The sequence below is a fragment of the Numenius arquata genome, chromosome Z (assembly GCF_964106895.1).
Source record: "Numenius arquata chromosome Z, bNumArq3.hap1.1, whole genome shotgun sequence".
NCBI classification, from domain to species: Eukaryota; Metazoa; Chordata; class Aves; order Charadriiformes; family Scolopacidae; genus Numenius; species Numenius arquata.
In genome coordinates, this window is record NC_133616.1 from 63,539,379 (window position 1) to 63,556,532 (window position 17,154).

The following is a 17,154-nucleotide window of genomic DNA, read 5'->3' on the forward strand; positions in this document are numbered from 1 at the left end:
GATCACTGTGTTCTGCCATCATTAGGAACAGGATAAGCTCTTCCCAGTCAACAGGAAACAAAATTTAGCACTGTGTTGCTCCTGTAACTTGAACATGGGTGGTTTATTTAGGTATCAAGTCTCTCCTCCTTCTTCCTGCACCATTATTGAGCAATATAAACACTGGAAGAAGAATTAGAAGAGAAGAAATAAAATTTGTGAGAGAGGCCTGAGACCATGATAGGAAGAATATAAGATTGTTCCTGGTGTGAAACCTAACAAGACAAATCCACAGAAATCACTTTATGCAGACTAAGGGCATTGTTGCCTAAAGGGGTCCGGGATTTGGAGGAAGAGAGAATTTTGGAATTTTAAAAAAAAAAACAAAAAAATTAGAGGCTTGTTATGGGATGTTCAGTGAAAGGGACATAGGAGGGATATAGGAGGGGAAAGAGGAGGATTGAAGAGGAACAAGTGGGAAAACTAGGAGTAAAAGGTGCATAAAAAGGTCAGATCGAGTCCCGTGTTTGATCACCACAGCCTATACTGTATTATTTAATCTGGTTTCTTTGCAAGTACACAATCTTTTCTGAATCTGTGTGAGCCACTAGCCAACTTCAGGTAGGACTAGGAAGCAAGTAGAATATGAGGTCTGTGTGTCAGCTGTTGGAGATAGAGACACCATGGGACTAAGGGACCAGTGCAGCTGGTTGCTGACCTACTTCTGTGTGTGCGTGTAAACTGCTAGCAAACTTCAAGCTGACAGGTAGGGGGCCAACACATGGATGTGAAGTTTGAGCTGGTGAATGGTTAAGAGGCCTAAGGTCCAGGCCTGGGTATCAGACAGACTTGAAGGTCCACACTGTTTTTTGAGGGATCAGTGATGGCTGAGTGTACTTGTGGATCAAGAAGGTCAGGGTCTTTGACTAGTGAACTTCTGACCTGTTCAGCTGGAGGGCAATATCGGGTTCAGATTGTCTGTTCTGTGTTGCCCAAGTGCTCTGTGTTTATGTGGCTGCTGGTAAAGTTGCTGCTTTCTGCTCACTTGTGTGACTGACTCTGTGTGTGTGCATGCCTGTTGGAAATACATGCCTGGCCTTTCTCCTGCCTGGACTTGGAGGTGCAGAACCACAGCAGGCTCTCATTCCTTGACCTGGGGTGAGAGGTGTCCCCTGGTCTTAAAGACCACCAAATTTGGCTCTAGCAGACTGGGAGGAACTCCTCCTGTGGGTCCAAATTTCCCTGGATTTGGTTACCTGTAGCTGTCCCAGGTTTCCTCACCTGTAGTCTCAGTGCCAGCTAAGAATCCACAGGCAGTACAGAATTTCTGTGGTGATTTTAGAGTCACTCTGAAGCAACTCACAGCCTCATGGATATTTTACAGTGCCTCAGAATTTTCATTACTTCTGTAATCAGCCTCCAGGGACCCCTTTCACCCAGTGTGGCAGAAATTAGTTTCCAGTTTAATAGTCTCCATGTGAACTGATAGAAATTTTTCCATTCCCTGAGGTAAAGAGGTGATATTGGGGTTTTTTTCTGCTCAGTTGAGTCTTCCTTTGCTGGTCACTTCAACAGCTATCAAAAAACCCCTAAGTATTCCAGGTCATAGTTCTCAATAAAGGACCTGAAATATGTTGCCAAAAGAATTTGTACTTTGATGTGCAGAACTGTAACGTAACTGATAAATATTTCAGTGTTGACAAAAATGTATATATATGAAAAATTCATGCTGATCTTATCCTTATATTTTTCAGGATTTTTGCCCCCCAGGATTTCAGGGAAGATTGATGCTGTAGTATAGCAGAAAATAATCCGGCATCAGTATTCTTATTTATAGTTGTTGTAAGATTCCAGGGTAGCTGCCTGTTCAGTACTTACATTTGTGGCTGTTATTTCTGGTTGCAATTTATCCAGGTCTTCCTAAAAGTCTCATTCATTGTAGAGGACCTGCTTTTTTACAGAGATTACCTGAAGATTGTTCTTATGCAGCTTTGAGGTTTTGGGTGTTCTGAATCCTACTGCTCAGGGAAGATGATCTTCCTATCACCTTATTTGATTTCCATAAAAAATTCCCTCTGCAACCACTAGCCAGTTTGAAAGCTGCTTAAAGTTATGGTCAGTGTTTTCTTTGACACTTGGTTACATCAGCATTGTACTCTTGGACATTGAAAAGGCATTACTCACCTCAGAAGAATTTATCCAGTTTTCATCAGAGTAATTGCCATTTGTTGCATTATGGGTTTAAGCCCCTTTATGTATTATCCTACTTGCCTTCTCAAAAGCACTAGAGGTTTTTACAGACACACAAAAATCTAGCTCCAGACATTGACTTCAGAAGAAAGGGATTGATTTATCCATATCTGGAGGACTTTCACAACTTGTGAGACTTCGATTATTCATTTTGTATTACAGTGTGCAACTTCGTATGAATTTAAAGCAAGTGCATCTGATTTACACTTGGTGAGGTAACAGCCAGGCAGTTTTGTGTGTAAAACCTGCAACTAAGTTGAAAACATTCATGGCTTAACGTCAGTTTCATTAATTTGAGTAGTATCAGTCCCAAATAAAATCTGAATTTCTCTTCCAAGTTAGGAGCTTTAGGGCAATGTGTGCACAAGAATGTTTTGCAATTTTCTCACTCTCTTCCTGTTTACAGACACCTCCTTCCTCAAGTGGGGAGCACTCTAAATAGTTAAGGATTCAAGGTGTTTGCATTTGAGGAAGAATGTGTGTACTTCTAAAGCTAAGGTTTCTGTCCTTACTTGTCACTTATTTTTGTCATGTGTTGTAAAACTGTGTGTTCACATAGTCAGTGATGTTGCCTGCTGTTATGTTTCTCACCTGTAAGCAGACCAGCACAGTATTATCCAACCAGTTTCTCATGTAAATGCAGCATCTCATCAAACATGCAAATGGATTGTGAATCTTTGGATTATATAGAAAGAAACAAAATTTTCATTCCATGTTTGTCTTCGGAAAGCTTTAGATTCTTTGGCTGACCATCTCGCTTGCTGTCAGTTGCTAGATTATGATTGACAGATATTTAATAGTATTGTCTTCCTATGTTTTGGGACTAGGGATGTTCTGGGAAGACTCTAGGAAGAGCCATTTTACTGCAGAGATTAGATCTATGAGTCAGAAACATTCTTCTTTGAAGAGTGCTGCCAGTTGGTTTTCTGAACCGGTGACAGAGTAAGTTGGTAAAAATTGTTTCCTCACACAATGTGAGAGATAGTAAGAGACTTTTTCCTTGCAGGAATACTCCAGGTTGTTTGGTATCTGAGTATTTTGATCTACATCTCTTGATTTCTCAGGCCCAGAATTCTGTCTGTGCCCAGATTTTATTTGAATACACTGACATCCAAATTCAACATCCACATTTCAGCATATTTGATCAGAGAGTTTGGATATTGGTGGCGTTTTGGATTTACAATTAAATTTGTTTCCTGACCAGGGTTGTTCATAGCAGAGAACAGTCTAGAAAATAGCAAAGATTTGTGACTTTGTATTCTGTCTGCCTCAGTTTCCTTTCCTTACTTCTGCACGGGCAATTTAAGACTACTTGTCTGTCTTGAAAAGTTAATTGTTTCTCTGTTAGCTCAATTGAATTCCAATTATCAGCTGCTTCAGCTCTACTTTCTTCTCTACAGTAGTTTCCATTTCTTTCTTCCATTCAATTACTAAATGATTTCTGAAGAGGCTAATTAGTGTTTTTCCCCTCTAACTAAGGACTTCAATTCCTCAATTTAAACTCTTACCAGAGAACCCTTTGAGCCTTAATCTGTTCCATCCTCAATTTATCAATAAAATAACTCATTTCTGATATAAGGGCACTTTATATAGATGAAGCCATTCTCAGAAATTGTTGCAAGTTGTAACCTAAGGTTATACTGGAGTGTTGTTGGTTGGTTTGGTTGGTTTTTGTCAAAACTAAAAGTTTAGAATTATTCACCTTACTTTTGATGAGAAGGAAAGATCCTTCATTTACATCTATTGCACAGTCATTCAAGGGGTTGTGTTTCAACAGACTGTTTCCAATTGGATAACTGTGTATGAATGTGCTATAAGGTAGTTAAAAAAGCAGTGTTTGCTTTGATTAGAGCTCATAAAGCCAGCACTCAGCTGTATCAGTGGCATTTGTCAGAATCTTACCAGTATGTAATGTTTATAAGGCTGCCAGTGGAGCTCCATTCACACTTTTGAGTGCTGAACACTGTCACTGAAGTTGAGGAAATAATACCGCTTTTGCAAGAGCAGTACTGTAATTAGATAGAGACAGTGGGACTGCGTCTTCTGACTTAGCATCAGCAGGGTACTGCTGAAAGCTGCCCACATAATGAATATACGCATAGGGTTACCATTCTTCCAAATCTGTTGTCTGTACATGTAAAACCTTCCCTTCTCTCTCTTTCCCCAGAGTTGTGTTAAAATTTTCGATCACTAGATTGAGAGGGGGAAGACGTACTCCGGTCCTTTTTGACTGTGGTGTGCCTTGCGGGGGAGTGGTAGATTTCAAGTGTCCCTTATGGATCTTCTGTGATAGCATGATTGACTGTCATTCCAAATGTGGGAATACAAGATTCAAGATAAAATCTCCACCTAAGTCTTAGTGCAGCTTTTCAAAGTTTCAAAGTGAATAATGCTTAAGTACAATGCTTGTCCCTGTGGTAAAACATGTAAACACAGCAGGAGCAAAAATGAGTCAAGTTGAATCAGCTCTGGTTCTAGCATTTGCCAGAGTCTATCAAGGTTGTTTTTCTGCAGTCCTCTATTTCCAGAATCTAGGAACTGAGGATTCACTCTTTATGGTTCTGCTACGGGTTATCTGAGAATTTTGTCCCATTGCCAATAAAGTAGTAAATGATTCTCTCCCACCTACATTCCTATGCAAAGTTTTCAGTGTCTTTCCTTCCATCTTTCCCAGTTTCTCAACTGCAATATATGTTACTGCATCTTTAAGTTAAAAACACTTGGTTTTTTTGTTCACATTACTTTTGTTAGCCTTAGAGAAGCCTTTGAAGGATTCAGTAGTAGAAGATTGACCTGCTCAGTGCTATCTTTCCCTAGACAAAGCTGAGGATTCACCTGGTATTTTTACCATGGGCAATTTTTTACTTTCATGTTAGCCAGTATATAAACTTGCCTTCCATTTTTTCCTGTTCTTCTGATCTCTGGAAATTGAGCAAGGTTTTGACCCATGGATGTCATGCTTGTGTTTATGTACAGTATTTTTCTGTACATGGAACAGAAACTTTCAGAGAGATCTCATGTCTCTTCATCTCAAATGACCTTGGTGGCATTTTCTGAGGAACATCTTTTTCTGAAATTATTAGTACATCTAAATGAGTTCTGTTTGTTTGCAGAGACCATTGTACTTCCAGGCATAAAGTTGCACTTAGTAGAATGTTTTGTCAGTCCCTCTTCCCATAACAAACTGTGGCCCTTCTTCAAGTAAGTATTTGGAATGTTTTACAGTGAGAATTTGCATGTAGATAAAAACTTTTTTTCTAAAAAACCCAACCCAGTTGTTTCTGTGAAGGCTAACCCTCCTTCCTCTTTCTAGTTCCTTGGGGTCTCTTAAATCTGAGAAATCTGGAGTAGACGAGAACTGGGTTGGGTATGGGGTGTGCACTTCCTGCTTTGACGTGTTTGTAGTGTATATTAGGCAATGATTGAAAGTAGAGGAGGAAATGGTGGAACGTGAATTCTATTTAGGCAAAATTGCTGATCTCAAATGCTTTGAGTTTAAAAGGGCATATGAAAAACTCATCTCATTTATCTGTTGTAGCTGGACAGTAGTTTTGTCTTCTGCTTGTTCTCATGTAACGTTCCTATAACTAGGAACCAGTTGCAAGGGCTTTTGATACCTCTTTTTTTTTTTTTTTAAATATTATAATAGGATAATAAAAAATAAATTACATGGCTCATGTAATTTGTAAGATATTCTAGGAGGCCTTTTTTAAAGTTCTCAGATGCAAGCAATCAACTTATTTTACAGAGAAAAAATGATTGATAATAGTACGAAACTACGATAAAATGTTTTGACTGACTTTAGCACACCTATGGCAACAGACTATACAGTGTTCCTTTTGGTGTGAAACAGTGAACTCTTCTTTGAAAGAAAATGTATATGCACATTTTCCCTGTGGGTAGAGTGTGCATGCAGTCCCTTGAACTGAAGACTTTTAGCTTTAGCTGTACTTAGAGCAAGCTTGATCATGCTTTAATGGGAAAAGAATAAAATCATGACAAGTAAGTTTTCTAGTGATGCTGAACTATTCAAGGTAGCAAATAAAAAAAAATAAAAAAAAATCAAGGCTAACTGGACAATTGGAGGACTAACTGATTTAGCATGCAGTAAAGTGGCAGTTGAAATTCAATGTAAATAAATGTAGTGAAGTGGTTGGAGAACCAATCCTCTACAACTATCAACTATTACCATTTTTGGAAAGCAAGTTTGGGGGTGATAATACTAGCCTCAATGGTTAGTAGCTACCAAAGAGGCAGTGTTACTCCTTGCTAAGAAAAGCACCAAGAATAAAATAGAAATTATCTTGCATCAATTCAGTTCTGGCATGCTTTCAATTGCTACAGTATAAGATGTATTTAATGCTTCTGCAGAGGTGTAAATAAATATGCATACATGCATATACACCCCAAAGCAGGTATTACTGTTATGGTTGTCCATTATAAGTTGATAAATAATCCTCCTCATTGCTTTAAGTGTCTCCCTTTTTTTTATTTCCATGTTTTCAGCCTATCATAACATGCAAATTTAAGATATCAGTGCTTAAGGTGCTATGTTTCCAGTAAACTTTCTGCAAAATTTTCACTAAAAATCACTTGTTTAACTACAAACAAGCAGGGATTTACCTGATTAGGTTGATGCAAGGAAAAATAAGAGCAAAGTAAGCTTTCACCCATTTCTACTTTATCTTCACTGACATTCAAAACCAGAAATTGCCCTTTTGAGGTTCCTTTATTTTCTTTTCTGGCTTCTATGGAGCTTTAACTAGCTGTTGTGAATATGTAGGACTGAGTCATCTCATCATCTACATCTACAGAGTTTGTAACACAGCTTCTGCAGCCAAGACAAAGATGCAGTTGCAATTTCTTCCAGAAAAAAGTTTTAAGAAGTTAGATTTAAGGAGAAAGGCATGTAGGATACAAGTAAGATGAATCTGAAGAAAGTAGATAAGAAACACAGGACAGAAAATTTATGCAGAAAAGGAAACCTGCATAAGACTAGCTGGCTGTCAGTATTCAAGTAGATACTGAATAGGTGGGAGCAACTTGCTAAAGTAGTATCTAGTTTCTTCCTCTTAAGTTGTTTACACATCAAGTGCTAATACAGAAAACTGAAGAAACGGTGTAAAATGAGGTGTCATCTAATGATCATTTTGAAAAATGTATTAATGATTTATAAGAACAGAAAGTATACCTAGTACTAGAAGAGAATTAGTGGATGATTAGAAGTTACCAAAAGTAATTAAACGGACAGTCTATAAACTAAAATTTTCTATGAAATTAATGAAATCATGTATAAAGTAAATGCGTTTCAAAATTTAAACATGGTGCATTAACTTGATTTTACAAATATTTTTTCTTGTGTTTTGCAGAATGAAGAAAAGGCATCAGTCAGTTTTCCTTCACTTCTTAGCCATATGACTTCCTCTTTCTTAAATCATCCTTTAATTCCAATGACAACATACGCAGATTCAGGTGTCCCAGAGATGCTAAATACTTTTTCTCCACTCATGTCATCCATGCCTTGTGACATGCATATAGTCAATCTGAGGACAATCCAATCAAAGGTAAGGTCAAATCACTATTTTTATAAGCAAACATATGATAAAGCTTATTAATATAGCCTAATCAAGTGCTTTATTCTAGGAAAGTAATTTGTCGGGGGGAAGGTTTATATAATATGATAAAACACTGTGTGATGACTAGTTTTTCTTAATTTTGCAAGAACTAGAGACTTGTGTCTGAGTAACAGGAAATACAGGAGTTGTTTTTTCACGACATAACAACATGCATAGTGCGTTATTCTGTCGCTGGAGGAGGTGCATTTCAATGCATTCCCAAAGTTTAAGAGCAGAAGCGTTCAGGTACTTTGGTGTCTCCTCTATAAAGAGGAGTTGAAATTAATGTCATTAGACTTTGTTCTGGGTACAATAATTAGTGTTCTTAATATAGTTTTAAACCCATCTGATTCCCTTTGGAAGACTTAAAGAAAATCTACCACAACTTAACATCTTTAACATTGTTAAAATATTGCTAAGCTTAAATATAAGACCTGTTTTAGTTATTCTAATGTCATCTTACAATCCTTGGTTCCCGTGAAACTGTGCTCTCTAAGTTTACAAAAAAAACCAAAACCAACCAGAAACCAACCAAACAAAAAACCTATTCTGTATTGTATATTTTTTTTTTCTTGCAAAGGAACTTATACAGTTTATTGACCCTATTTCAATTTTCTGTTTGATAAACTATAGAAGTGGAACTGCTTATGCATCCTTCTTCTGCCAGCTGCTGTGTAAATTCTTTTGAGTTTTTCAACACCTTTTAAAATGCGGGTATATGAACTTTATGCTGTATTGCAGTGTCACTCACCAGTGCTGTTATCATAGATGAAATCCCTTTTTTATTCTGCCATACTTAAAAGCTACAGTTGTCCCTGCTCCCTTAGAGCCTTGGTGATGGCTCAGGTAGAACTGCCTATCTATAATAACCCCAGATTATATTCAGAATATACAGAAAACTTTCCATTAGCTACTGTTTTATTATAGTTCTTCATTTTTAGTTTTAATCCTTATTTTAAAACTTAAAGAATTAGTTTACTTTCTCACACTTTCTCGGTTAGTAGTTCATTCTCGTGTACACTCCTTTAGCTGTGATTGTTTCTTAGTTTGAATTTCAGAGTGGAATAGCTCTTGATTCTGCAGGTCTTATGCCTTTGAAGAGTTAGGACGAAGCTTCTTATTGAATTAAATCTTCATGCAAAGTTTACATTCCACACTTAGTGTAAAATCTTTTAATTTACCTCAGCCGGCTCAGCAACACCTGTTTGCTTCAGCGTGTCAAGTTCAGGGGCAGACCTTCACGACCATGGCCACTCTCCCTTTGCCAAACATAAACTTCCTCCCCTTGTTTCTATCATGTGGGTATGAAACCTGTAAAATGGAAGACTGGCTCTGTGTCTGCTTTTTGAGTTCAATGTTACTACTCATAGGTGAATTCTACAATTTTATCTGGGCTATACTGGCCCCACTATCCCAGTTGGTATAAGATTGTTTGAGGCTATGATATCTTCCCTGTCCACAACTGTATATTTCAATGATTACTTGATTGACAGCTCTTGAGCTTGCAGCATTACTTTGTGCACTTCAAAGTGAAAGTTATCAGTAGTCATAGGGTAGAAGCACTATCGTTATAGGTACAGAAACAGTTCTTCCCCACAGCAGAAATGGTGCTATGCCTTGCAAATAATTTCTTGCATGCCAAAATGGCCTTTTAAAAATCTTTCCTCACTTTCTGCTTCCTTTCTCTGACTTCCAAGAATTTGAATGACAAATATAATAATTCTGGACACAATGCAATTTTTTCCAGACATGTAGACAACTACTCCATTGCTTTCGCTGTTGAAGTTGATTTTCAAGAAATCATATCATTACAATTTCACATTAAAGGGTACCAAATTAAAATAAAGTATTATTAAGATTTAAGATAGAAATCAGAATGCATGAGAGTGCATTAAAGCATAAATGAGAAAAAACATAAGGGAATTCTTAGTTTCCCTTTAAACTCTGTTCCTCTTAGTGGGAATAATATTGCTATTGTTGTAAGATATGTGATCTTGTCATGGAAGATTCCAATGCCTTGGGAATATGAAATTTTTATTATGAATTTTTAATAAAGCTCCAGTTTTTAAGTTGACACAGATTTTACCTACTGTAAATAGACTAGCCCTCAAGATTTAAAAACTGAGTACATTTATACTGAGTCCCTTTATACTAAATATAAATACGTATTTTGAACTTTTCAATACATGTCTGTTAGCTTACAGTAATCAGATAAAAAAGTCTTCAAATGTTTTTTCTTTCTCATCAAAATTTTAGCAGCATTGCCCTGGGATACTGCTTATGAGAAAGCCTAGCAAATTATTTTTTTTTTCCATCTAGAAGCCTGATGTGAGAACCGCATTTTATTTCTCAGAGATGAAAATCAAATCAAACTTTGGCAGTCCTTCCAAGAGAGTCAGTCAGAGATTTGATAGTACGGTATTTGTCATATAACAATGCTGTGAAGTTTTGTGATTGAGTGTTGTTTTTTTGTTGAAAATCGAGAATTAGTTACAGGTTTTCATGCAGTTAGCATGATCCTGTTTAGAAGATGTATTTGATATAAATTAGGTTCATCCTTCCTCAGACATTCCTTAGGCTTGGATACACTTAATCTAATTTACCTAGAGCTGATATAAGAAGAGGTAAGTTAAAAGTTGGTGCGGAGGCTGTGGCAAATTACTCAGTCTTACACCTGCTTTGATAGGTTAGAACAGCTTAACTTTTTACACATGGATGCTGTGAGCATGATAAAATCCTGGGAATTCTAAAAGGTTGACTGCTATATCATAGATGTTTATACTTACCAAAACCCTTTTCCTGAAGGTGTCTTTAATTGGTTATTACCTTTGCTTTAAATCTTTTGAATCTTAATTAAGATAATATTTAATTTTAAAAACTTACGAGGTGAAGTATTCATGCCATCATTTGAAATGCAGAAATGCATTTGTTATGCAGATTACTGCAAGATAATTCCACTTTAATAGAGAAAGTGTTGATATCCATTACTGGCTTGTCATTTTTAACATCAATTTACCCCATAGGAAGTGAGGCTTTTGCAGTATGAATTTCAATGTATTGCTAATCTGCTGTTTAGGCAGATGGTATTGTTTTGCGTGCATGGAAATGTCTACTTTTAAGGGCAACTCTGTCACATCAGTGACAGTGAAAATGAAGTCAGGTATGTCATAGTTGGAGACATTATTACCTTACTTAATGTAGAAAGTGGTACTACTGTTCCACTCTTCCAATAGATAGGATAAGAACTTTTTCAACCATCAATGATATTAAGTACCACAAACCTGTTTGATTATGCTGACTGTAGACATCATTCATTAATTAAAAATCTGATTTTAGGTGGCTATAAGCTAATATTGTTCAGGAAAATCTTCTCAAACTCAGTTTCATTCATGATTTGTAAACTATGCAAAGTTTTTACCAGTCAGTGTTTTACTGCAAAGTATCTCATTTCAATTCCAAATGCTGTTGAGTAAATTTTTGCTATTTTAAATATTTAAAAAACACCATTATCAGTTTACCATTGTTTATTATCTGAATAAGTACTTAGTACTATGAATTTGTACTACTTTGAAGCTATGTCATGCTGGGTTTCAAAGCAGCTGGCTTAAAGCTGTTCCGAGATCTCCTTTTTTAGGAGAAAATTGGTTTGGATCTGAAGTGTGTTAGATTAAGACCTCTCTTGTTTGTTACACTTTCAAGAGCTAAAGCATCACAAAGTACCTCATGCTTGTTGGCATAGGTTTCTCCAAGGCCATAGATACTTACTGAAGTACCAGAAATGAACCTAACTCATGGCAGAGACTTTTGGAAAAAAGCAGTACAAAAACAAGTAAACCTGAAATAAATTAGAGAAAAATAGCCTGGAGACCTGGCATGGCTGCGGATAGAGCCATCTTTTTTTGTGCCTTTATTATATATGTAATAAGATGAAGAGCTGAAGAACATAAAACAACGACAACAAATAAATAAAGGAATGCATCAGGGAAAATAAATGACTGAGTGTGGCGTACAGCAGCCAGCTTGCAGCATGAAGGACATGGTTATGTACCAATCTTGTGGCGTGAAGATAGCTTGCATGTACATCCATCTGTAATGTGAAGAATTTCTTTTCTGTTACTCTTGCTGTACAAGAGTGGTTTTCTACATCTTAGTGTAGAACAAACAAAAAAGGTTGTGTGTAAATTGGAGTTTCCCAGCCAGTTGTAGGTTATGACTTTGTTTTCTGAAGTACATATCAAAACAATATTCTGATTTGAGGCATTTATACACTATCCTTGTGACCGTTTGCCCCAAGTGATTGTAGTGATTTGGTCCAAACTAGGAAGTTGAGATTGTGGATTACTGCTGGATTACCCTTTGATGACTGTTGATGCTCAAGAGCACTGTATGTCTTATCGATAAACATAACATTTATTTAATATTTATATTTTAGTGTACAGTTTTGTGTACACCTTAAGCTGAGTTAGATTTTAGAGATCAGGTTTGCAAAACGAAAGCTTGATGGAACATAGTCTCAATGACTATTAGAAACTGGATATTGTAATTAGCATATGATTTCTAGTTTGTTTTAGGTTTTGCCACATAATTTTTCTGGGAAGCCAATTAATATTACTGTACACTTAAATTCTCAGTCTGTAAATGTGCATCTATTGCGCTTTGAACTCCTTGGTTGACAACTTGCCTTTATATACTGTGGTACTTTGTGTATCTAAACTCTGTTTGCTGTTTAGTTCTTTCTATGTTTAGTCTTAAAAACTTAATTAAAAGAAACATGACTCTTCAACCTAGGCTGAACATTATTTAAGGCATAAGTGGCTCTATCATTATAAGGTAACGATAATTTTATGAGGTCCTAAAATGTCTTTCCAGCTCTGCTGCTTTCTGAGTAATTTTTTATTTGGTTTATTTGTAGGTAGATATTGAGCCGTCTGATGAAGCTGCCCTGATTCTTCACAGAAAGGGATTTGACTGTAGATTTTCAAACAGAGATATGGGTCTGCTCTGTTCCACTACTCAGGGAAAGGTATACTGAAATACTATGGGTAGCTTATCTTAAAATCTTTAAGTTAAATTATAGGTGAAGTCTCGGTACTTATTTGTCAAGAGTTATACTTTCAGGATAATAGTTAAGTTTATCTTGAAAGCTGCTTTCCATTTGATAAAGATATGGATCTGCTGGTGTGTGAGTGATGACCATGTAAGCATCAACAAGTAAACTTCTAGGTTAGTTTTAATCTCATTAATTTACTGTGAATGGTTTTGTGTAACATGGATCAGTGTTTCTCAAAATTTTTTAATAGTGTTTTAGAACTTTACTAAGTAAAAAGAGTCAAATTACATATTCTGAAGTGTATCTTTTGAATATTATTAACATATCCACAAGTTATGTGACTATTACTTTGAAAACTGTTGATTATTATAGCGTGTCCTTTGTCTGCCCATGCTCACGTGCATGGCATACACCATTGCAAATGCCTGAGTGTTTTGCACTTGCTATAGAATTGATGATATGTAAAATTATGAAACATAAATCATAGAAATCTGTTCTGAAGGTTACAAATGGATTGGATGGTTATGAATCTGTAGAAATTTTGTAATCAAATTTTGAAATACAATTGGGATTTTCTTTAAGCAGAAGAGTAGGTTGTGTTTCGTTTAGAAACAAGAAGAGTTTTAGTCCAAATGAGATTTTTAATATAATGATTTAACTTACTTGTTTTGAAATGTGGCAAGTGAGCACTGACTAAAAAGATTTAATAAACAGCATTTGGGACATGGTACTTAAAAATACTCATAATCTTTGGTGTAAGAATTGCTGTGTTAATACCTGTAAGGAGATGTATCATTTGGATCATTGTTGGAGATTAGGTTAAAGTCAATTTTAAGATACATGCTCTATTTTCTAATTTTTTTTTTTTTTTTTTTCAGATAAAGGTGCATAAACTCTTTAACAAATTCAGAGTGGAAAGTCTTACACCCACATCTTTATCTTTGATGCATTCACCTCCAGATGCCAGAAATATAAGTGAAATAAATATGAGTTCTATGGAGATAAATACGTTCCGGATTCGGCTAAGATGAAATCTGGCTTTACTACTCAGATAGAGAAGAGGAATCTGCAATTATATCTCCTCTTAAGTTCCACGTGCAATAAGAAGCACATTATTATTATTCCAGCTTCTGGATACTGTGACAAAAACATGTGTTCTATAATTTTTTTGACCAACACAGTGAAAAGCCATGTTGCAAGCAACTTTTTGGTTTGGGGTTTTTTTGGGGGTTTTTTGGTTTCTTTTTTGTTGGTTTTTTTTTTTCCATAAAATAGAAACATCAGTATAAGTTAATGAAACAAGTGAAGAAAATTCTAAGGATGATAACCTCTCAACAGATTAAATCTCAGGTTAAATGCTAACTAATAATGTTTCCGGTGTTTTAATTTTCATAAAGAGGGGATTGGATTTTAAACAGCCTTCTTTGCTGATCCTTCACAAATTTATGTACAAATAATTCAGTGTAGAAAGTCCTGATGCAGCTTGGAAATAAAATGAAATAAAATGTTCTTGTGTAGTAGCTAATGTCCAAATATTTACAATCATTTATATAAATGACAATAATATCAATTTATTCCACAATTAATTTCAATTTATTCAATGCAAAGGGGATTATTAATTGTGGTAAAATGTAAGCCTGCAGTACTTGTGATAAGTGGTGGTAGATTTTAATACTTCTACCATTCACCTGAGTTATGTAAATAGGAAAATATGATCCTACAAAATAATTTTGCAATGGAAATGTTTAATAAAACTCCCATTTTGTTACTTGACACACTGGGATATGTGCAATTATTCCATTATCATGTATGATGAGACATGTCCATAATTATCATGAATATAAGATTTTTTATAAAACTCATTTAGATACAAATGTTCTCTGAAATGAGTTTTCTATTTCAAGATTACCATATCAAGATAAATGTGCCTTATTTTTTGATACGTCTTGTTACACTTTTGGTGTCTATGTTAAAGTTTTGGGGGGAAAGGTAGTTTATATGATACTTAAGCTGTGTATCTCCTATTTGACAATGCTGGCCACACTCTGATCTATGTCCTCCTGCACCAAGTTTGTGCTATCTTATTCTGAACATTTTGACTATTTGAATGTATTAAAAAGATGTCGTAACATGAAACACAGAAAAAAAAAGAATTCCTGTTAAATCTAAATTCAGCTGCTTTCAAGGAAATTGCAACTTGATGCAGAGTTGATAGTAAGCAAGACATAGTTTGCAAACCCATCAAAACATGTGCTTGCATGTCACAGACTGTGGTGACCTGTTAATTCAAAATCATGTGCCTATATTTTAAATGACATTTTTCAAATTTGCAGCCTCACTTACATTGCCAGTGTTCACATTACTGAAAAATGGAATCTTACTTTTTGCTTTGTTTTCATATATTAAGTAATCCATATTTAGTGCTGAAGCATTCAAGTGTGAAAAATATTTCCCTAAGTAGAGCTGTTTACAGTTTATATATATAAACATGCACTTGAGTATGATCCCATTTCCTAGTCTTCATTTATCTTCATAACTCTTTCTTCTATCCCTCGCTTATGCTTTACTTTTCCATACATCATTGCTTATCTTTAATACTAATGCATGAAAAGTCATCATAACTGGTAAAAAGATGTGCTATTTTTTAACTCTAATATTGCCTACTGTATTTAATTTCATCATTGTTGTTCCACAGTGTATCAAATGATATAATGTAGCTACAGGCTATCTTAAAAGAAAATGAAAGTGAAACTTTGATTTCATGCATTGTCACAGGTTGGATCTCTGTTGAGATTGTGTAGATTTCCCTAATTAATTCAAGCTACTGTGTGTTTTGTAATTAATGGAATACTTAGTAGGATCTGGTGCAAGTTATATCAAGAATATAAGAACCACTAACCGCAAATGGAAGAATCAGATGGATCCAATAAATGGATGTTTTCATGCAATAAACATGTACTGTAACTTTTCTTAGTTGTAGTATTTGAAAATACTATTTTCTGTTGGAACTTAAAGCTTGGTAGACTTGTCAGCAGAAATTTTTCATAACATTTATTTTGTTGCATCTTCAGAATTAAAATGCTTTAGAGACTTTTATGTGTTCTGTGCAAGAGAGCTTTCAAAATACTATTTCAGTTTTGTCAGGCAGAAAAAGTAAAATTTTGATGCAATAAAGTTTTAAAGTATTTTGCTTGTTGGAATTGCTTCCAAAAGATGTTTCATATAGCATTCAATCTTTTCTTTTATCATCAACTGTACAATCATGATGCCTGAAACTTCCTTAACCAGCAGATTTAATCTTTTTTCCTTTACTTTGCATTTTTTCTGCAACAACAGAACAGCCTTCAATTTGTGATCCTTTCCTGAAATCCATAACTAAGTCAAAACTCCAGTCAAAGTCTGATAATAAATTTTATTTTAATTGGTTCAGAATGTGGCTGTCGATGGGCTTGGATGTTGTTTTGTTTTCTTTTTCCCAACAACTCTTAATGAATTCTTACCCTGTATTTTCATTACATTGGATATTACAATTAAGTTCTTGTTTTTTCTGAGCATTGGCCATCTAATGTAATCATATTATTTTCTTTTTTTCTATTTTTGTAGCTACTGGGTCTATAGCTACTGGTTAAGAGAACCAAGCATCCTTACCTTACAGTATTGTTTTAAAGACAATGCTATGTAATAAATGGTTTAAAACCTCATAATTTCTTTCCATACCAGAGTTATACCTGTACTGATTATTTTTTTTTTCACATTTCTTTACCTTAAATGTCTTTGGTTTACTTGCTCATATTGTCTGAAACAAACTGATTTCAACGGAAGGTTTTTGATATTTTCTCTTGGAAGGTTTTATATCTTATGGGGATATGTAAAATAAGATCTCGAATAAAAGATAATGTTATTGTGAGATGTGGTCATTGTCATTAATGCTTTAGCCATAGCTAATTTAAATTAAAAAAAAAAAAGAGAGAAACAACGAGCATGCCTTCTTTGAGAAGGTTTATACCTTGGTAGCTTTTGGGAATGACAATTACCTGTAGTGAGGTGAGTGATGAAAGATGCAATCTATTTCACAGTTGGCAAACAGGAGAAGATAGATGATAACTTCAGACACGTAAACATGTGTGATCGCACAGTGTGGGAAGGGAGCAGGTATCTCTTCTTTTACAAAAGAAACCTTGCAGTGACTTAGCTGAAAACAGTAAAAGGTGTAAAATTCTAGAATTTTTTTTACTTGAATTAATCTAATTTCTTTTAAGC

The 17,154-nt window shown here is 35.3% G+C and overlaps 1 protein-coding gene across 1 annotated transcript in view; it reads left to right on the plus strand.

The window, feature by feature from the left end:
- MAN2A1 (mannosidase alpha class 2A member 1) overlaps window positions 1–16,800 on the plus strand; it is a 123,994-nt gene extending 107,194 nt beyond the window's left edge. The window contains exons 20-22 of the mRNA XM_074166030.1: window positions 7,599–7,793; window positions 12,757–12,867; window positions 13,773–16,800. Coding sequence (XP_074022131.1) covers window positions 7,599–7,793; window positions 12,757–12,867; window positions 13,773–13,925 — 459 coding nt within the window. The 3' untranslated portion in view covers window positions 13,926–16,800. The remainder of the gene's footprint in view (window positions 1–7,598; window positions 7,794–12,756; window positions 12,868–13,772) is intronic.
- The last annotated feature ends 354 nt before the right edge of the window (window positions 16,801–17,154 follow it).